The sequence below is a fragment of the Protopterus annectens genome, chromosome 2.part0 (genome assembly GCF_019279795.1).
Source record: "Protopterus annectens isolate FY-2018-M chromosome 2.part0, PAN1.0, whole genome shotgun sequence".
In the NCBI taxonomy this organism is placed as follows: Eukaryota; Metazoa; Chordata; order Ceratodontiformes; family Protopteridae; genus Protopterus; species Protopterus annectens.
This window is the reverse complement of record NC_056728.1, coordinates 419,128,017-419,151,317: the sequence shown is the minus strand read 5'-3', so window position 1 is coordinate 419,151,317 and position 23,301 is coordinate 419,128,017. Positions and strand designations below refer to the sequence as shown.

At 41.5% G+C, this 23,301-nt stretch overlaps 1 protein-coding gene across 2 annotated transcripts in view; it reads right to left on the bottom strand.

Moving 5' to 3' along the window:
* LOC122793112 (proprotein convertase subtilisin/kexin type 5-like) overlaps positions 1-23,301 on the bottom strand; it is a 3,326,953-nt gene that overhangs the window by 1,821,687 nt on the left and 1,481,965 nt on the right. For both annotated transcript variants that reach the window (XM_044060853.1, XM_044060852.1), the window contains one exon: positions 18,679-18,891. In XM_044060853.1, the coding sequence (XP_043916788.1) occupies positions 18,679-18,891 (213 nt within the window). The remainder of the gene's footprint in view (positions 1-18,678; positions 18,892-23,301) is intronic.

Sequence of the window (23,301 nt, the reverse complement as noted above, 5' to 3'; positions counted from 1 at the left end):
TTTCGGCTTTTCCCGGTTAGGGGTCGCCACAGTGGATCACCTGTCCGCTCATGATTGGCAGTGTAGTTTTACGGTGTCGAGTTGCCAGCCCGGTGCCCAAACTTCCACAGAAGGTACACACACACTCACACCTAGGGCCAAATTTAGAGTGTCCAATCCACCTACAGCATGTCTTTGGGATGTGGGGGGAAACCGGAGCACCCGGAAGAAACCCACGCGACCACAGAAAGGACATGCAGAATCCGCACAGAATGCACCCCAGCCAAGAATCGAACCCGAGAACCTCTTGCTGTGAGGCGGCAACGCTAACCGCTGCACCACCGTGGCCATCCCAGTGTTTTCATATTATGTCTAATTTGGTGTAATTATTTAAACTGTAGTTGTTTTTTTTAAGATTGCAAAATTATTACTCTTAAAATGTTTTGTAATACTTGGGAGTTTTTCTCCCTAGGCCTCAGCTGAAAATGAACTCCTACCCAGTCAGACTTTCCCTGTAATCAAATGTCAATCTATCAATCAATCAATCAATACTCAGTTCTTAAAAAAAAATGTGGGCAGAGGTAGCAGAAAGGGAGGCTTGTAAGAAGTTCTTCACTGAACTATAGAGTTCCTCTACAGGACACCATCTATCACGTCCTGATCTGGCTGTCTGAACAACACAATCCCTGGAAAATACACCTAGGTTTTATTCTGGAGTTCCTCCTTAAGGAAGGGTGACCTCAGCCATGTCATCCTCCACAGGTGTGCAGTTGAGTCTGCAGACCTTGCCAAAGCATCAGCACAGCCAAAACTGCAATATACACATGATATCTCACTATAAATGCTGCGGGGGGGGGGGGGTCTTCCAAAGATTTTCTTGAAGTCCAGAGTCAAAGAGGTCACTAACCTTGCCCAAGTCCCTCCTTACGTGGATGGGCCTGGAACCAGGACAAATGAGAACAGCTAAAAGTTTATAAACACCAGTGTGGCCCAGGAGTATATGTATTTGCATACATGTCTAAAGTTCTAGACTCCCTGTCAAATGACAAGGCGAAAATTTGTGGTTATAGGTCATATGTTAGACTAAAGAGCTCACACAGCAGTCTATAACAGGATTCTTGATGGATAGGTCTGCCCAAACAGGCAATATTTTCTAAGGGGAACTGTCCTTTTTGAGGTCAACTAAGGCAGAATCCACTCCCAGTAAGTCTCCAAGTTCCTCTAATGGGATTCGGAATGGCATATTCCAGAGGATGGATATCCTAAGGCTTTATTCTAGCTACTTTCCTAATAACTCTACCAGGTGTTTCTAGGGAGAGGCGAACAGATGCTAGTTTACTCTATTCTTCTTAAGCCTGAGGGCATCTCAAAATAAGGGGGGGGGGGTCATAACCATCCAGAGGAGATGCAGATACAGAAAGTCTCAGAGCATCAAACTCAGAGAAAGAGGCCACAAAATTTATCACAATTGTTTAACCCAGAGTGAAAAACAGAGGGTGAGAAAGTACCACTCTTTCTGCTACAATATCACTAAATGCATCTTAAATAACATGAAGCACAATTTAGCCACACCTCTAACAACACCATTCAATCGCAGCCTCCATATAAATTTTACACTAAAAAAATGGAGAACACTTGCAGTCATTCTACTACTAAAGGGAAAACCTTCCTCAGACCTGGACAATTACAGACCCATAGGTCTGACCAGCTTCAATATGCAAAGCCATGGAAAAACTTAACACGGAACTAATACATCAGGACACAGGGAACTTCCAAACACTGGACCGGTCTCAGTTTGGATTCATCAAGGGCAGGTCATACTTACTCAACCTGGTGGACTACTTCTGAAACGGTCACCAAAGCAATGGGTGAAGCAAAACAGTGCGCACCGCATACCCTGACCTGGCCAAAGTTTCTGACACAATGCCCCACTCAGGAAAAGTAGAAAAGAAAAATAAACTGGGAATAAGCCTTTATGTCACCCACTGAATTGACAGCTTGCTCACTGGCAGGAAATCAAAATAGGGGAAGTTACCTCCACAAACAGACCAATCACCAGTGGAGTCCCCCAGGGTTCTATGCTGGGACCCCCTCCTGTTCGATATCTACTTTTCTCAAGTAAAAGCAAATACCAAAAGACTCTGGCTAACTAATTTTGCAGATGACTGCAAACTAGGAGTAGTCATTAAATCCCCAAATAATTTTGCCATCCTGCAGGAAGTTTTGTCCCACAAATAAATAACTGGTGCCAAAATCATGGACTGAAAATAAATGCCAAAAATGCATTATTTTATCCTTTAGGAAGTCATCTATCCCAGGGAGCTACCACATTGACAAAACACCCCCAAACTCTGACCCACTTGTTTGGGATTTGGAAATAGTGACCTAAACTTTTGACCAACTTGTGTCCATCGTTGAAAGAAAGTCCTTCTATACTGCACAACTTATAAATAAAGGAATTCTGACTAGATCTAGGGATGCTGTTGTCCCCTTTACTCAGCCCTCATTAGGCCAATCATTTAATTTATAATGCCCCCTTAGATATGTATATGTCTGGACACTTACAACTACTGTAACTCCCACAGTGATCCCTTACTAAAAAGATACAAGGTCTATTCAACATATTCTGCATGGCCCGACTCAAAGCCCTATCATTATGCTCGGTATCCTACAGACTGCTAAGAGGTGACCCGTGTCTGGCACACAAGGCATCCTACAACCCAATACTGATGGACTTACTGCACATCAGTAAGTCAAAAATGGCATCAGAAACACTCTGTCTAGGGATATAAACCTCTTCTGCAACATCAGCTCAATGGCCTGGAGGGGCAGATACATCCCACAGAGGATACCACTGCTCTAGAACAGCCTCCCCATCCACATAAAACAAAGTTCATCTCTGTCCATATTCAAACACAACTTGAAGCTATGGATGGGAACCTGAAAAATTACAAAAGAATTGCCCCCTTTATTACTAAGGGACACAGGCAGTTCCTAAATGTTTTACCCCATGCATAAATGCCTCAAATTATCTATAGTATGATCTCAGTGATTCTCATTAGGCATAATATATAATTATCGACCATGGGATGGGGTAAAGCCAATCTCTAACCAAATGGGATAGGTTATTTTAAGTACAAAAAGGGAAATTGGCTAAGCTTAAAATGGCACTCAAGGGCAGCCAGCCTAGTACTTACCTAAGAACCAATAAACTGGCCATGAGATTATGCAGGGATGAGCATGTAGCAGGCTGGAATCAGGCATAATGGGGACTGGGAACCAGTACTAGACTGCATGCTACCTTCAGGATGTTCAGGGAGAAGACACACCTAAATAAGACCTGGCACAGGCTTCAGACGTCAGAGTGAGCTACCTAATATATTCTCACAGTTGCTACCACTCACGTTCACACTAGACATCAAACAGCTGCATAATGTCTGGGGCCTCAGCTATGAGACCTCGTGTGGAATAACCAGTTGGACACTCCATGATCAGATCTTGCTGGTCCATACAACCTGTAAGGAAACCTCTCAAAAAGTTCCCATTCTTGAGTATTTTTAGCATCTGATTGGAAGACTTCATAGACAGATCTCACATGCATGGGGGGAGACCCAGTGATGCCAGTCAGGCACAGTGACAGCATAGCACAAAAAACTTGATGGAGATAGCCAAGTAGCTCAGTGGTCAGAGCACTGGTTTCACAAACCAGAGGTCAGACGTTTAAACCTCATTGTGATGTTTGTTTAACTTGCAGTCTTGAACAGACTGTCAGAGGAATTTAGGGAATGTTCAGTGTTGTGGTGGTTACAGCTGCTGCCTCATAGTTATGACAGGCTGCACTGTAAATAGAGTTTCCATACATGGTGACAGACGATTCATTGCCCATTGGATTGGTGTGACATGTGCAGCCAGAGTGCCCTGCAACCAGTGGACCTCAGCTCTCTAAAGAATTCAAGTACTGGACACGAAATTTTTAACACAAGTTATAAAAGATCAAATATCAAAGAAGTAGAGGCTGCTTTGCTAAATGCCAATTCTTAACATTCAAAAACTCTGATTCAGCATATTTTCTCTACTTGAGGAATGTTATCTGTACTATTACTCAAACATGGTCTAATGACTCAAAATGCATAGCAAAAAAATTATAGGATATATCTCCTTTCATTGTTTTTATTATCTGATTGGAAATGTGGACATGTCTCAATCTTTGCAAAAACATCTAAAAGCTTGAATCAAGAAATAATATAACTGGAACGAAATATAAAATTAGAGGAATTTACCATACAATGTACACTTATCAGAACAGAATTTTTTTCCGACTAAATATCATGATACAAAAAAGTGAAAATGCAGTCTTTATTGGAGGATTTTAAACATCTAAACACTATCATCTCCTGCTATCTCAAATACTGGCAAGACAAACATATACATGTCATTAAAAAAAAGGTTAGAATCATAAAATAAGATGTGCAACAAAAAACTATTGAAACTACTTGGGTTTAAAAAAAAAATCATTAAAAACAATTACATTAAATACACTACACATTTTTATCAAACATTCCAGATTTAAGTATAAGCTTAACTTGGTTTCACAAACTATACATAATAATAAGGAATGCTATTAATATACCATAAAGCTGAAAGGGACTGCCCACCCTTTTGGCGGAGTAGGATAAAACTCCAGCTATGACATAGGTGTTCTGAGTTTAAGGAGCTCTCAGGCACCCATGTATGCTGAACAGTAGGGAGAAAACATGAGGCTGTGTCTGCCCATTTCTTTTGGGGATGGCAGAGCTGAGAAAGTAGGGGCACCAGCACCAATAAAGGTGGTGATGCTAATGTTCCAGGCAACCTGATGCTGAAAAATATGGGTGGGCATTTTAGCAAAGGTATCACCAGATTGGTGGGGGGGGGGGGTTCCCCTCAAAGCCATTACATGTCCTTTGTGCATCAGTCAAGCATGGCAGGAGGGAGGTAGAGTTCAACAGATAAAGCCCACTCTGAACACAGAATGACAGCTCTTTGGCTTGCTCCGTCCCACTCATGGCACATATTAGTGCATTACCCCAAACAAATTCCTCTGCTCCACAAAGCTATATCCTGCTGAGGCTTTTTACACTCTCACATCAACTCTTATCCCATGCAATGAGTAAAACACTGGTAAAACAGAACCCAACAATTCAAGATGAGGGATTACCAGTGAATTCCAAAAGGGATGGCCAGTGATGTCCCACAGGGCTCTGTACTAGGTTTGCTTATTTATTTTGACCTTTTCCCCTCAGACATAAAAGCCAAAAATGGGCTACTGATAGCTAACTATATACACTCCCAATTACAAACTGGATGACAAAAGGATTTCAGAGAAAGATGCTGAAGTTTTCCATGGTCTGCAAAACACACCTGGAGCAGTACTAATGACCTTAACTTTAATGTCAGTAAATGTATCATCGTGAGACTTGGCAAAAAGGGCATACACTAGCATTACAGAGTAAATGGTCAAATCATAAAAAGATGCTAAAAATAAAGTTCTAAGGAAAATGGTAGACAACAACTTACACTTTGACAACTACGTAACTACCAAAAGTCAAAAAGAGATGCTCTGCAGTCCATCAGTCATAGCTCTCAACCTCTTAGCCCAACAAATCTGGACTAAGCCAAAAATAATGGGGGGACAAATCTCCAAAAATATGGACAACTTTTAAATATTGCTCTTATAAACTTAGAAAGTTGCTAGAATAAAAGGTCTTGCGTTGCCATGCATTTTCTGAAGGACATGAAGTCTGAAACTCAAGTGCCCATCATTATTTAGTGAACTTAATCCTCAATGATTTGCCACAAAAATCAAAAAAAAAACACAAATTTTATCAGGAACAAACCAAAAATATGAGTTAAAAATCTGGACAGTTGAGAGGCAGTTACTCCACAGAGGTCAAAGTAGCAATATTGAGGGCAAAACAATGGGGTGCCAAGAATTCCTGAGTGGCCCCTGCAATTCCCGATTTTTTTTCATCTTTTATTTTTTTTTTAGTTATAAGCTGAAGTTGAGGCTGATGTCATCACGCATTGCCAGAGTATCCCGCAATGTCATCAATGTACAGGTGCATGCATGATGACATCAGCTTTGTGCCAGCCTGTCAGAAACTCTGTGTTTACCATGTGCCTGTTTGGAAATTTGGATTGGAATAGCAGCAACACAGCATGAGTGGAGTTGCGAGCTGTTTACAATTTAACTTTAAGTTCTGCCAGTGCCAACTAATTTTTGCAGTGCACAGAGTCTGCCCAGAAAGTCTGATGTCCGCCCAGCACCCACCCATGTTCCACACACACTCCCAACCAGGATAAGAAGAAAATGTTCTTTCTCCAGTGGATCGACCACTCCAGCTCCAGGCAGGTATGTATTAAAAAAAAAAAAGCCCCTTATTGCTTAATTTAGAAACTGTGTCTGCTCGTATTTACTAGCAATGCTGCAAACTAAATTAACACATTAGCCATCAGTTCACACTTTGCAGCAGGTGTACGGCTGTATGCAATCTGCAAAGAAAATTATATGTTGGCTGGACAGAGTACAGTTGTGATATCACTACTGTCTCCTCGTGTGTGTGATTAATATTAGCTGTGTAATTAGGTGCAGGTGATGGCAGTGGTACTCTGGGCCCTTTATCTGATTCCTCGATTATTTTTGGGCATTTTTGTCCTGCCTCTTTTGGCACTGGGTTGTTTTCTGTGAGTATGTTTTATTAAGTGGCACGTTGCGTGGAAGTCAGTTATGGTAGACTGGATATAAAAGACCTAATTGTTTTATCTTTAAGCGCACATTTTGTGTGAGATTTCTGAGGTAAAACCTGAAGAGCACTTGAGACAAGTGTGTTCCAAATGTTAAAGAAAGCAAATACACGGGTTCTATTTTAATACAACAGGACATGGTTGAAAAGAGCCAACTTAAAATTAAAACAGACAGGTCATCCTGTTAAAAAATAACCAATTATTCAATAAACACAACTCTTAACTCTCAGTGTAAAGTGAGCAGCAGAATTTGCTGCATTATTACTTGGCTGCAAATGATCCGGTCTTAGGACCGAGCCATCCGGAGGTCTTTTCTAAACTTTTTATTTCAATGGATAGTGTACTGAAGTAGTACTTGTGCATGACGTAGATGTTTAGAGAATTTTTGTAGAATTTCATACAAGAATGTTTAGGAGCAAAAAAAGTGCACGCTGCTATCGCTAGCTTACTATGTAGAGGTGAAAAGTGAGTCCTGGACAAGCTCACTTCAACAGTGACTGGTCTGTGTCCATTTGTCAGATGTTTATAGAGTTTTGTATGTTGTGGAAAACTTAACTTTAGGACTCAACTCAACGTTATTCTCTATTTTGTTTTGTCCCTCCCCTTTTCACATTGTATAAACCCAGAGAAAGTACAGTTGTGTACACTTACCATAAATGTTGATGTTCAAGTGTATTCACTGTTGCAGTCATCACACATGGGTTTATCTGCCTAGAGGTAGCCCTCAGTCAGCCTGAATACCAGAGACTTCGTATTTCTGCGTCGGATGCTGTCGCTTCTTCCATAACGTCAAGGGTATAAAAACAGGCAGCCAACATCATTACATCAGTTTTTCTTGCCCAGGAGCCCCCAAATAGGGAGCTAGTATATGGTAGGGAAAACACCACCAGTAAAAAGTAAATACCAATACCACTAGGTATAGCGATAGCGAGGAGAGATAAAGAGATAGAGAAAACCAGGGGGCTGGAGGGAGGGAAACCAGGACTGCAACACTGAATACACTCGAACATCTACATTTATGGTAAGTATACACAACTGTACTACGTTCTTCGGGTTGATTCCCAAAGCTGAGGAAGGGTGGAGGCAGTCAAGAAGAGTTAGGGCTGGCTAGTAGGCCTTGCAAGACTGCTGTAGCAAATCCTGCCCTGGATTTGGAAAAGATAGGCAGGTGGTAATGCTTGGTGAAGGTGTGTACAGAACTCCAGGTAGAAGCTTCCAGTATGTCCCTTGTAGGGACCCCCCTGAGAAATGCTGTAGAGGTAGATATAGCTCTAGTGGAATGTGTTCTGACCTCCTGAGGGGTTGGTTTTCCATGGTGCTTGTATCAGAAATGGATGCAGTGTGCTATCCATTTTGAAATGGTTTGTTTTGAAATGGCCTTGCCCTCTGCTCCTGTTGCAAAGCTGACTAGCAGCTGGTCAGATTTTCTGAAAGGCTTAGTCCTATCATGGTAGAACCGGAGCTGTCTGTGCACGTCCAAAGAGTGCAGGATCCTTTCCCCTTTATTTTGAGGATTAGGGAAGAAGGTTGGCAAATGGATGGATTGGTTGAGAGCCACACTGGACACCACTTTAAGCATAAAGGAAGGGTTAGTTCTGAGGGAAAGTCTGTCAGCATGGAAAATAATGAAGGGTTCCACAGCCATCAGTGCTTGCAACTCAGACACTCTTCTAGCTGAAGTGATGGCTAGAAGCAAGGCTGTTTTCCGAGAGAGGAATTTTAACTCTGCTGAAGCAGCAGGTTCAAAAGGGGGAAGCGTGAGCTTTTCCAGAACAAAGTTAAGAACCCAAGTGGGGGTGGGTGCTCTCCTTGGTGGCCATAAGTTGTTTTCCCCTCTCAGGAACTGTTTAATGAGAGGGTGAGAGAATAAAGGTTGCTCAGTATTGTAATGAGCCGAAATGGCAGAGGCATGGATCTTAATGGAGGAGAAGGATAGGCCTATGTGTAGTAGTTCTGCTAGGTAATCCAGGATTAGAGGTAAGGAGTGCAGTGCTGTGTCCTTCCCTTTAGACTGAATCCAAGAACAATACCATTTCCACTTTTCAGCAAAGGATTTCCTAGTACTGGGTCTTCTGGCTTCAAGGATGACTTCCAGCACCAGCTTGCTTAGGGTTGCTGGTGGGGTATTTAAGGAATACACCAGGCTGCAAAATTTAGGGTTTGCAATTGTGGATGCAAAATCTGTCCTGCCTGCTGAGAAAGCAGGGTTGTGGTCTGGTATAGGTGCCAGGGTGGCACCATTGTCAGGCTGCGCAGGAGTGGGTAGCAGTGCTGCTGTGGCCAGTCCAGGGCAATCAGAATTGTCCTTAGCCTGTCTTGTTTTATCTTGAGTAATACTCTTGAGATAAGGGGCAGAGGGAGAAAGGCATAGTTTGAGAGGTTTTCCCATTGAAAGGATAGGACATCCACCTTCCAGGCCCTGCTGTGAGGATTCCTGGTGCAGAATTTGCTTTACTGGTGGTTGTCGGGGGAGGCAAAGAGATCCACCTCTGGGGTCCCCCATTTTTGAATCAGAAGGTTGAAGGTGCTGGGCTCCAATTTCCACTCATGTGGGTCTAGGATATTTCTGCTTAAGTCGTCTGCCAGTGAATTTTGTTTGCCTGGCTGGAATTGAGCTTGTAGATGAACTTGGTTGTCCAAAGCCATGTTCCACAGGGCCATGGCTAACCTGCAGATTGGGTAAGAATGGGTTTCCCCCTGCTTGTTGATGTACCACATAACTGTGGTGTTGTCTGTTTTTATCAGCAGTTGTCCTGGAAAGAGTATGTATCTGAAAGCTGTCAGGGCATTCTGTACAGCTAGCATCTCTTTTTGATTGATGTGCAGGAGAATTTGCCTTGGGCTCCAGTGGCCCTGAATATATTTGCCCGCCATGTGAGCCCCCCATGCATAATCTGATGTATCTGTGGTTAGAGTCTGGGCGGCATGGGGTTGAGTAAAATGCAGTCCCTTGTTGTGGTTGCATGCTTCTGCGCACCAAAGAAATTCTGTCCTTAGACAAGGTATGATAGGAATGACTGTTTCCAGGTCCTGAGAATGTTGGCACCAAAGACTTTAAGTACCATTAAAGTTTCCTCATATGCAGTCTTGCATATGGAATTAGCAGAACACATGAGGCCATGAACCCTAGGGCTTGCAGTATTTTTCTTGCAGATAGCTGGGTTCTGGTGGCCATTTAAAGTAGTCTGTCAGATAGACCTGTTTTTCTGAAGTGAGAAATGCCATTTGGGAAGTTGTGTCCAGGCTTGCTTCCAGGAATACAATCTTTTGACTGGGTACCAGTTGTGATTTCTTTTCATTAATGGTGTACCCCAATGAAGTTAGAAGGCTTTTTACAAATGTCAGGTGCTAAAGCAGCAACTCCTGATTGTCTGCCTGAATCAGGCAGTCGTCCAAGTACGGGTAAATTTGGATATTTCTCTGGCTGCAGTATGCAGTGACTGGAGCCAGGCATTTTGTGAATACCCTGGGCGCAGTAGATAAGCCAAAGGGAAGTGCAGAGAACTGATAATGCATAGACCCTGCCCTGAAATGTAGATATAACACAGGGAGATGCTGTTGCAGGGTAAGCATCTTGAATTTTGGTACCACCAGGAAGGTGTTGAGAACTGAAAGATCCAGAACTAGGCACCAAGAGCCCTTTTTCCTGGGTACCAGGAATAGTCTGGAGTAGAATCCTTGACCCCCTCTGTTCTACTGGAACAAGCTGAATAGCTCTGACATTGAGCAGGGGAAGTACTTGGTTTTGAGCCTCTGCCCACTGGTTTATAGGAAGGTCTGGAAACCTGCTTGGGGTTGGCAGTGAATGGAAATAAAAGTTGTACCCCTGGGTTACAATGTTGAGGACCCATCAGTCCTGAGTGATGGAAATCCAGTTTTTTGCATGAAGGGCAAGTTTTCCTCCTAGGGGCACAAGCAATTGGGCACCGCTGGGAAGCAGAGTTGAGAAGTCACTGTGAGCTTTTTCCATAAGGAGGTGGCTTACCACTCCCTGCTGTAGTGGTGGGGGCACTCCATTGCTTAGATTTCTGCATACCCTGAGACTGTAGTCTGGGTGGTTTGTTTCCCCTGGGTCTTGTTTGGTAAGGCCTGGAGGGGGCAGGAAAGGACCAGTGTTTTGAAGGACAATGCCTACTGAATCTAGGTGGTTGCACTTGTAGAAATTCTTTAACAGTTTGCATAGATTTAGCCTTTTCTTCCATCTTTTTAAGAACTTCTTCTGCTTTGGTGCCAAACAAATGGTCCTTATTTAAAGGAGTGTCTAGTAATTTAGATTTGACATGATCTGGCAAGGCCTGCTCCTTCAGCCAAGCATGTCTTCTCAGGACAGAGCCAGTGACTGCTCCACTGTAAGATGCTTCCATGGAATCAAAGCCACACTGCAAAGTATGCTTACTAACTTGGTTTGCAGAGTGCATGAGCTCCTGCAATTCTTTATTTTCTGCATAATCTGGAAAAACTACCACTTTTTGTTTAATAAGTTCCATAATATGTTGCTGGTATTTCAGCATTTGAAACTGGCAATTCAATGCCCTAATAGCAAGAGTTGCAGAGGTATTTACCTTCTTACCCCATCTGTCCAAAGCTCTGGAATCCCTGTTCGAAGGGATAGGATTTTTGGCTGTAGTAACTTTAATACCTTTAGATCCCTGGGAAATGATCTCTGGATCAGCAGTAGGATTCTTGAAAAAAAACTTGTGAGAATCAGGTACTCTGTAGTACCTGTCTGGTTTCCTAGGGGCCGGAGGTAGTGTCTGGAGTAAGACTGGATTCCATGAAAACATCATCCATGACAGGGGGTATAGCTAAAGGCCTGTGCTGAGGCAACTCTAAAAATTCCCCGAGTCTCTTTTTGGACTGAGGATAGTCTTGTCACTCCCAATGGAAATGCTCTCTTAAAGTATGCAGGGTTTCACCAAATGAGAAATCCTCTGGAGGGGAGGCAGAAGGAATGGATTCCTCTGCATCTGAATCCTCATAGACGGATAAGGGCATGTCTTTATAATCAGAAAGGTCAGAGTCATTGGACTCCTAGTCTGCAGAACCTGAAGGGGACTGGGAGTCTTTGTCTTTTAGCTGGGGAAGACTGGCTTCCCCTAATCAGCGTAATAAGGTCTTCAGCCATTCTAAGCATTTGTTTTTGTGGCATGGGTGCCTAAGCATGCGCTTTGGTCATCAGTTTTCTAGGCGTAGTGCGTACTCTGGGCCTAAGAAACTTGGTAGTTTTGGTTAAAAAAGAAGTCATTGGTTTGATTCCAAAATCGGTAGGATGAAAAACTCCCTCAGAAGCCGGTGCCTGCACAGCTGCTCAGGACCCATCTAAGGTAGAGACATCCACTGGTTCCATAGTTGAAGAATCTCGCGGCATACCGGACTCCGAATGGGTCTCAGCAGAGGCCTGCAAATCCATTGAAGCGGGCATCAGCGGCTGCAAAGGTGCCTCACTGAGTACTGGCGGACTGGCGACTAGCTTAACAGAAGCGTTGGCGGCAGTTTTGGACCTATGCGGTCTGTCTCTGTCTTTATCTTTATGTTTTTTTCGGAAGATCGGTAGCCGGATGGCTTACCGAAGCCATTTCAGAATACGGAGATCGAGAGCGAAAGAATTTAGCAACAATGCAGCTCAATGATGAATGGTTCGGACGTTAAACAAGGCACAAAATTGACAGCAAGGGAAGTCGTGGTCTGGGCCTAAACAGGTGATGCAGTAAGAATGAAAATCTCTGTGAGGTATTTGCTTTACACAGGCAAGACAATTGTTAACTTTTTCTGACATCAGTTAGAGCAAGAAAAAAGGATCCCCAACGGGGTACTTAGCTTTAGAAGACTTCAGGATTATTCAACTCTAAAATGAAAAATTCAGGTAGCGGACAACCGACACTTGCGAACTGCTTCTGCTTTGGGCTCCTCCTTGACAAGAAAGACTGATGTAATGGCGTCGGCTGCCTGTTTTTATACCCCTGACAACCTGACATCATGGAAGAAGGGACAGCATCCGATGCAGAAATACTAAGTCTCTGGTATTTGGGCTGACTGAGGGCTACCTGCAGGCAGATAACCCAAGTGTGATGACTGCAACAGTGAAACACGAAGAACATCTGCAGCATCATGGTGACATGCTGACATTTAAATAAGCCATGAAGGTGAAGTAGATGCAGGTACCACTTCTTTGCTCACAGTTTACATATGGAGTACATAAGCACACCTCCAGCTCCCTTTACATGCAGGAATACCCAGTGCTGGATTCTTGAAGTCTGTGAATTCTATGATCTGTAGTACTGTTATGTTAATGCACCCGGATGGCTGCAGGCAATAATGAAGTGGTACACAAGGAACATGCATAGCCGTAGCACTAATTTAGAATGTGGTTCATGAGGATTTAGCTTTAGCAGTGTTTTTTTTTTTTTTTTTTAAAGATGTGCACATAAGCCCTCACTCCACAGCCATAGAATAAAGCCTCACATTTCTCCACTATAAATTTAACATATTTAACATGGTTTTAGCTATTGAAAAGCTGGTAGGGTGGGACATTAAGGTAATATCCATGTGTTACATAGATTTAGACCTGATCTGCAGTTTATTTGGGGCGGTGATGTTCAAATACTTTGACATGGGGAATGAGTAAAATTTTCACGTTATTATTGCTGGTATTAAATAGCATATAGTTCTGTGGAGACTTGTTTTTTTGTGTTAAAATCTTATTAATTGCTAAGATGAATCTGGCCATGCACAAAGAGCTTTTAAACAGATGCGGAGTTCGTGTGAAACTGTGAACAGACTTTTGCCCCCCCTCAAAGACCCATTAACATCTTACCTTTTTTGTCACAGCCATAAAGTCTGGTAGAACTGCATGTCTTTCCTCCCCTTGCAATCACACATCTAAGTCACTCAGAACAAGAAATCTGGACAAAGCCAAAAATATTAGTTGGACAAATGTCCAAAAATAAGGACAGATTTTAAATATTGCTCCTGTAAATCCAGATGGTTGCTAGAATAACAGGTGTTGCATTATTATGTATTTTCTGAGGGATGTGAAGTCTGAAATTCAAATGTCTGCTATTACTTATTATTTAGTGACTTCAATCTTCATGCTGAAATCCCACAATTCCACTGGAGTGGGCAAGGTTACATAATTATGTATGCACAACTTATGTTAATCAGCATCCCGATTTTTGGCCAGCTGTACCTACTTTTCATGAGTCTTTGTCCAGATTTTTGATGTTTCCAGGTTAAGAGGTATGATGCGTCCTCTTGGGATACAGCAATGGTGGAGCTTGGGGGACCTGAAGAGGTGGTGGGAGATGATCCCAAGAATAGAGAGTAAGCTCTCCAGGACCAGCAAGCTGGCCTACTCCCTATCACTGAACTCCTGAAAGGGAAAAGAGGCTCCATCTGAATTCCTAAGGCAGGGATGATTGGGCTTAAGGGCTCTCATCTGTCCAGTTCCTGTCCCCATGGAAAGAAAAGGTTGACTGGATGCTGGTGGTGAAACTATTTGGCAAGATCCTGGGGAGAAGAAAAAAATCTTTTTGTCATCTGAATCACACAGCACATATAATTATGCTATGTATGGTAAAACAGCCATCTAGGTAACACTGAAATTGTTTATCAACAGAATAACTGTAACAGTCACATTGCTAAATCTGTACAAACTGCCTGACAGATGCCCATGCAACTGCACAATTTAGGCAAAGTCATACATAAGAATAATTATCTTTGCAGGGCAAAAGCATCAATAAGAATGGGAAAAGCTTTAAACATACAATTAATTTTTTTTTTACTAAGACTGATAACCACAGCATGACCTACAAATGCATTTAATCCCAAAAAAAGCTAAAGTCAAAGCTGAACCCTAGTTTAAATAACACCAAATTTTCCTTGCTACAGTGTAGACACCCCCCTGCCTTCCTCTCCATGGTAGAATCCGTCATTGACACTATCCTTTGACACTCCAAGTATCATAAATTATGCCAGAAACCTTAACTTTGACTTTTTTGATCATGTGAAAACCTATCTTAGCAAACTTGCACATTCCTGTAACTTAACACAACATTCAGAAATGCATCAGACAATCTTCAACTAATCAATATTTGACATTAGCTTTAATATTCATTCCTCAAAAATTATACAACATTCATGTCCCTCCCAACACCCTAAGTGACCACAACCCCATCATATCCTCATGGTCATTAAAAAACATCCAAACCATCCCCTAATTACATAACTGTTTGGAAAGTCTCAGAATCTTCACACCACTCAAGATAAACTCTACCGCCAGAAAACCAGAAGATTACAATCCACTAAAGTCCCATGGTTTACCCTTGAATTAATGCAGCAGATCAAAAGTAGAAAAACAATACAATGAATGAATTCTGATGACAAAGCAAAATATAGCATATTCAGTAAGTCCCTTCACTAGTCAACTAGAATAAATACTTGCACCACAAAGTCAATATGTTCAACTCACCAAATATTGGACCTTGGTTTAAAAAGTAACACCACACAAAACATTTCACAAAGCAAAAACCATTACTGGCTGTAAAAGACATACAGAGTTATGTCTGCAACTTTCCCAGTCCCCTGTAAATTTCTGCACAGACACACAACCTCATGACTAACCAGGACCCTTTTCACATCTTCTGCAATTACTCACAATTCTACTTCAAAACTCTAACTAGAAAACAGATCAGGGAGGCACTCAAAAACACTCCCTAACCAAAGCAACTGTTAGCTATATAATATCCAACCCAAAATAAAAATAGGTTCCTGCTCCCTCCCCCCCCCTCTCTCTCTCTGCTACACTTGATCACATTTTCAAGTCTAACACTTTCTTTCACCACTTATTCATGATTCGGTAACTGGACTGGCGGACTGCAGCAGAGACCATTTTCAGCCACAACCAAGCCAAACAGGCAATAAACAGTGCAAGTAAACTTAAGTCATGCACTTCAAATATGATTTGAAGTTTTTATACAGTAGAATGTTATACAGTTCTTATACATTTCTAATAAAGTCCATTATCCATAACACACTTACAAGCAACCTCTTTGAAGTGGTGTGCTCATAAATTAGGGCTTATAAAAGCCCTGATGGTCATTAGCTTATTATGAACCTATACACTTAAACTTCATAAGAGTAACATGATGCCTTGTTTCAGCTGGTAGTTTGTCCCAAAGAACTGGACCTGTTCATGGGAAGGCTCTTTCACCAATGATTGGACAGCTGAGTGATGATATGTTCTCCTGAAAATTTTTCTGGGAGTATGACTGTTCCCTGTGGGAGTTTTCAGAGGGGAGCAATAGCCATCATTTAGAATTTTACATAGCAATAGCCATCATTTAGAATTTTACATAGTAAGGTACACAGAGAATACATTTGTCTTTCAGTAACTGGTAGCCAGTTTAAGTAATTTAAAAGGCTGCAATGGTGTATGTGAGTATCAACAAGTAGGTAAAATCTGGAAATGTTATTATCAGCGATTTGTAATCTTTGAATATTATAAGCAGAGTGTAAAAAGAGTACAGGAAGACAATACTCTATTTTAAAGAGAAGGACAACCCTGACCATGGTTATGTTTATTTATTTATTTATATTTGTTGACCAGGAGTGTCCGACTGGACGTAGGTCCATTTTCAGCTGAGGCCCGGGGAGAAAAGCTCCACAGTTAAAATAAACAGACAGTAGTTGCATTGGATTACATACGGATTAACAATTTACATAGCAATTACTTACAACATATTTGCAGATGAACACAGTACATCAGTAGACAACTAGAATCTTTATCTGTGTAGTACATAACAACATTAACAAATGTGACAATAAGAAGTTCCTGCTGTATAATAAGTACTAGGCTTATGAGCATCTGAGCTTGCTATAATCAAGGTAGTTAGTGGAGTGGAAAGAAAGGTAGTGGTTGGATGGGGTGGGTGATATTAGAGTGGGAGTTGCAAGGGCATAGCCAGCATGTTTTTAAGTGCGCTTTTTGAAGTGGGTGCATGATGGTATGGAGGTAACTGTGGGTGGGAGGGAGTTCCATAATTTGGCTATGGTGCAAGAGAATAGTGCTTCACCAGCAGAGTTATTGGCTTTAGTGATCTGCAAGTGATTTTTGTTGCTAGATCTTAGTGGTCTGGTGGTGCGATAGGGTTGGAGTAGATTCTGGAGGGATGGGACATTTAGTGGATGGTTTACTAGTTTATGGGCGAGTGAGAGTTGATACTATTGAAGGAGGTGATGTTATGTGGTCAGCAGGAGACAGTAGATGTGATTTCCTATAGTAGAAGTTTAGTTGTGAGAGGACTTAATTAATTATATTATCTGTGTGGATTTTACAGCTTAATGAAGAAGTCAAGGGTTAAAGCCTATTTGCACTTTGTTACAAATGGAATAATATGATTGTACTGTCTGAGATAGCAAGGAGAGGAAAGTGAGAGGCTCTGCAATTGGAGGAAAAAAAGCACAATTTTTTTGTGGTTAATTTTGAGTTTATTTTCTTCAGACCACTGACAAAGATGAGAGGATTTCTGGAGTTAAGATTACAGACCTGTCGACCATCTGTCTGCCTAGAGTAATAAAACATAAGAGTAGAGAGAGTACGGTTAATATCATTAATGAATAAAGAAAACAGTATTGGGCTTAGAAGAGAGCCAGGAGGGGGCTTCTTTCCTGCAACTGCCATTGTCACTGCCTTTCTCAAAGTTCCCAACCACAAAACCCTGATGACTATTGTCCCATTGCCACTACAGACCCTATTGTAAAATTACAGGAACGTAATGTATTTAGTCAGTTGAATTTGTTCACTAAGGTAGAGCACTGATCAAATCTGACCAATTCTGGTCTTAACCCATGAAATAACACTGAGCTACATCCAAACACCTGAATACCTAAGTAAGACATTCTATCAGACAACACAGCTTCTAGACTATATAGCACAACCACTGCTACCTTCTCTCTGGCCAGCTACATCATCTTTTCCTTACTTTACTTCTCCCTCTCTTTGCTCGCTCCAGTTATTTTGTCTACAGCTCACAACCCCTCACTTCATTCTTAAAGCTAACAATTATTTGGTTTATCTACATTAACACAAGACTACATAAACCCTGTCCATGGCATAACAATTTCTGCACTATCAAAGTGCATCGCTCAGATGATTACAAGTCTGTTGTTTTTTGAAAGTCTTTTAAGAATATCTTGACCTTCCTCTGAAAACAACCACTAAAACCAAAATACTCTAACATGATCTGAATTTTGCTGGGTTTGAAACAGAGAAAACAGGTTAACTTTGTAAATATCCACTCTGAAGTGAAGAAGCCATTTGACTACCAAAGCTGTTGTGTTACTAGTGTTTCTTGTAATGCTGTCCTCTTTTTGTATAATTGTACTACTTCACCTGCTTAACAATTTTAATATTGGCTCTGATTTGCTATTAAAGTGCAATTCTTTCTTTTCTTGCATGTAGTCATACCTGAAAAGGGTCTTTAGACTACGGCATATAAAGTACTGAGTGAGGGAGGCTATTCTGTAACAGTACCAGTCACTCTTGGTGCCCTTTATGATACACTGTGCCTCTTTTGTGACAGTGTATAGAAATCTGCAATAGAATACTGCCACCTCATGGTGTAAGATCAATATGTACGGCAGACTTCTATACACCTCAAAAGAAAGGTCCAAATATCTTTTAGTGAGGGCATCTTATAAAACATTTCGTCCTAAAGACCTAGGCAGTTAAAACTGAGCAACTATGTTTCACTGTCCCCTTAATATAGCCTCAATCTTCAACTGTTATACCAAACTCAAAGGTGAAAGATGTTACCATATAAACTTATCAAACAGTAGTGGACGAAAAACAATAGCAGTTACTGGCAAAATACAAACACCTTTTTGGACACAGTAATGCTCAAAAAGTAGAATGCTTACTATTTTCTTGTCATATGACTCGCCACTGCTGTATGTGGTAGCCAAAGTTGATGAACATTCTTCCAAATACCAGGGCTTCTTTCCACTCTCTGCTGTGCTGCTGATGGAGATGGTGTATATACTGTTGGTGTAGCCATCACAAGAACAATGGTCTCTACTCCTTCCACCATTTCCAGATGCCCACACAAAAATGGAACCCAAGCCATTTCTTCCCTAGCAATAAACCAATTAGCAATTAGTATGGCAAACATATACAATACAGTTTATATGGAAAAACAGTGCAGTTTTTATTAAATCCATTCACAGATAATGCATACAACAAAGTACTGGAATGAGCAAAATCAAGAAAAAAAAACACAATTGCATCTGGATCTACATACAGAAACTTCTTGGACATCACCAAAGATCACAAAATGCCTGACACTGCCTCATATATTTTGCTCTGCCTCTTGTACAATTCTTGATTTTCTGTAACTCATTAAAGACTACAGACAGTCAATGATGCTCAACTTAAGACTTTAAAACTTATTTTTCAGAAAATGCGCATTAATGCAAAATCTGTTGTTCTGTTAACTTTACAAATTATTTAGGGTATTATTTAAAAATTGTCCCCGATTTTGAGACTCATTATTGTTGGCTTTCTCCCTTACACTCGACAGCTATGAACACATTTCGCATACCTACTTGAAACAAAACAGTGACACAGCATTACAATGTTGCCTGTCACAGTTAATGTTCCTATCCCCAGGAATGAAAATGTCATGTCAAAATAATCCACAAGGTACAAGGATAAGGCCAACTGCATACCAAATTTTATTTTAAACATTATTCCATTAGGAGTTTCAGTTCAACAAGTGATTGGGAAAGTTTCATTACATTATTTTCTCTATAAAGTTTATATGTGGCATCCTGTGGACAACTCTTTTGGTGGTGCAATCTTTTTCTCCCTTCTGCATCATCCTGCAACTCCCTATCTACTGCTCCAAACCCACTGCTAGGTTTACCAGCCATCTCCTAATGACTCAGATATGCTCAGATAGGGCTGGGGCTGGCAAAAATTTTAAGGGCATCCTGGGATGTCTAGCCATCAACATCCATGGGGTGGTTCCTTTGTGACTTACTCCATTACTCCCGCCATCCACATGGTTCTTGTGGTTGTTTCCAAGGGGCATGTGTGCAACGGTGATGTGCTGCATTTCACTACACCTCCACAACAGCTCAGTGAAGTCGCCGGCGTATCCCCCTTACCCCCTTTTGGACCATGCATCCAAACAGTGGTGTCCTCAGCCTCTACCAAGTATCAACGCAGGAGACAACCACAGAACTGCCCTCCTAAAAGGTATAGTAATGCTCATCCCTCCCTGCCACTCTTATCAGCTGCCCAAGCCCCTAACTGAATCCTGGTCAGCTGGGCTATAATCAGGGCCTTATCCCTCCTATGCCACTAGAGTGACCCCTGTGGATAACATTTGTACCACCATCCAGCCTTTTGCACCAAGAGGTTTGCTTGCTATACGAGGCCACTGAACTTTGAGTAGGAAACATTGTGCTGATCAACATTTCACAACCGAAAAAGAAATAAAAAATTCATAATTTCCACAGATGCCAGAATGTGCAGAGGTTATAAGCAGCAAGTATCCATATGGATTCAATGAGATCACTGTCGTTCTTGGTATTGAATAGCAACACTTGCTTTCTGCTCTTAGTACAAGTTTTATACATCAAGTTACACAAGGTACAGCAAACAGTTTGATAATATACTCAGACCTTGTACAACACTATACACTGAAACAATGATTTTTCAGATTCTTTTTTATCTCATTTAGTTAAATGAAATTAAAGAAAAAAATAATGTCTGTACAAACTACCGTTTCTGTGACTAACTAGACAGTAAATATCTCCTAAATACAAACAGCATGCCTTCTATACGAGAAGTTATCCATTTTTCTGTCATAAGTAAAAACAAAAGTTATGTACTTGATCTGTGTTGTTTCATTTTTATCCGGTTCAGCACTTGGGTTGTTAGATGCAATCTGATCTGACCTTGGCATCTTCTAGAGCTTTAGATTCGAGGCTCTAACCCCTCCCTACCCAAAATTTCCTCCTTCTTCCTAAAGTACCTCAGATCAAGATTGCTGACTGTTACTAACCAAAATAAGCATCATAAGCATAAACACTTCTATAGAATAAAAACAGCAGCTTAAGTATGCCAAGCTTGGTAATGTGACCTAAAGCAGACAGTGTCTTGGTTGAGGCCTGTCTGAACACCAGACATTTGTAGATGGCAGTTTGGATGGTGGGAAAGATGTTGAACCAGACAAAACTGAGACAATTTGGAAGGTGAAATGATGTTGACTCAGACGAACCTTTCAGAACATGGATCTATCGTATGATTAGTACACAACTTCAATGCGTCTATTTTCATCTCTTTCATCTTTTGGAACAGATTTCCAAGCTGCCTAGAGAGACCTGTGTGGTATCAAGGAAGGACACTCCTGAGAATGGTAGAGCCAAAGGATATGAGAAGCTCTAAACTGTCCATCCAATTTGTAATAAGATTTGTAATAAGATATACATGCATGAATCATTTGCCAAGCTCCTGCTGCACAAATGTTATCAATGGAAACTCTTTTCACGAATGCCTTGGAGGTAGCAATTGCTCTAGTAGAATGTGCTTTTGGTTTTGAGTGCAGAGTCAAACCTAGAGTTTTATATACAAAACAAATGCAGTCTGACAGCCACTTAGAAACTGTAACTTTTGACATGATTTCCCAATTTTGCTTTTGAAAAAGAGACATAGTTGATCTGACTTTCTAATATCTTTGGTACAGTGAGAGAAAACCTGATCCGTCTGTGAACATCTTTACCGGTGCTGCTTAGAGTTTGGCAATCTTGGCCAGAAATCTAAAGTGCATCTAAGAGAATCCCTGACACCCACTGAAATCTTCAACAAATAAGTAGAATTTAAGCCTGTTTTTGCACTTGTGTACTGTATTTTACTGAACTGTTGCTTCATTTTATGCTGTTTTTCCTGCTGTGACGGATTCATTTTTAACTTGCGTATTTTACTTCATCTACCTTAAATAGCATAGGCTACATTTGGACTTGATGAATCTAGATTGTTTGGCGTCTCTTGAGCAGTAAAACCAGTCATCTTACATTAAGTGGGTCCCCCTTGCACCCTTGTGGCAGACGTGTATAGCTTAGGACCCATCTCCGTTGGAGATGGCTGTAATAAAGGCTCTGTGAGGGCCTTTTCTATTGGTAGATTGTGTTAGAACTGTTTGGATTCATTTGTATTTATGCACCGTGTTTGCATGTAGCTGTGCACCATGCAGCTGAGGTTAGCGGTGACTTGTACAGACTCAAACACCTTAAATCACATTTCCCCCCAGAACACCACATAGTGAAACCCTCTTAAAGATTCCCTGCTGCTTTTCGGACAACTTGGTTGCGAACTGCAGGCGGCTCAGCTAAGCACTATCAAGCATTGCCCCACTTTCTTCACTAATCCCATATAGTGTTAGGTCCCCTTGCTAATCCCAGAGCAATAGCTCATCTTTTTCCCTCCTACAGACCAGGAATTACCTGCTGCTATGGACAGTCCGTTTCCTAACATTTCTCCAGCCAGCCTGGTTTACATGGGCATTCTGATGCACTGTAGCAATTGCTTCATGTATACTGACAATCACCTGCTACTAAAGCAAACAAATACAGCATGTCACAGAGTATACAGAGGAAGAGGCTGGCAAAGAAGAAGTGTGACTGTCAGAGAGATGAAGAAAGTAGACAGGAGTATAAGGAGATGAGGAGAATGGCAAAGAGAGAGGTGGCGAAGGCTAAGGATAAGGCATGTGGAGAGTTGTATGAAAGGATGGACACTAAAGAGGGAGAAAAGGACCTGTACCGATTGGCTAGACAGAGGGACCCAGCTGGGAAAGATGTGCAGCAGGTAAGGGTGATAAAGGATAGTGAGGGAAACATACTCACAAGTGAGGAGAGTGTGTTGAGGAGATGGAAAGAGTACTTTGAGGGGCTGATGAATGAAGAGAATGAGAGAGAGAGAGAGAGAAGGTTGGATGATGTGGGGATAGTGAATCAGGAAGTGAAAAAGATTAGCAAGGAGGAAGTAAGGACAGCTATGAAGAGGATGAAGAATGGAAAGACTGTTGGTCCAGATGACATACCAGTGGAAGCATGGAGGTGCTTAGGAGAAATGGCAGTGCAGTTTTTTACCAGATTGTCTAATGAAATATTGGAAAGTCAGAGGATGCCTGAGGACTGGAGAAAGTGTTTTGGTACCTATTTTTAAGATTAAGGGTGATGTGCAGAGCTGTAGTAACTACAGAGGGATAAAACTGATCAGTCACAGCTTGAAGTTGTGGGAAAGAGTAGTGGAAGTTAGGTTAAGAAGGGAGGTGATGATTAGTGATCAACGGTATGGTTTCATGCCGGGAAAGAGCACTCCAGATGCGACGTTTGCTCTAACAGTGTCAATGGGAGAAATATAGAGAAGGTCAGAAGAAGTTGCATTGTGTCTGCGGACTTGGAGAAAGCATATGATAGGGTGCCTAGAGAGGAGTTGTGATACTGTATGAGGAAGTCGTGAGTGGCAGAGAAGTA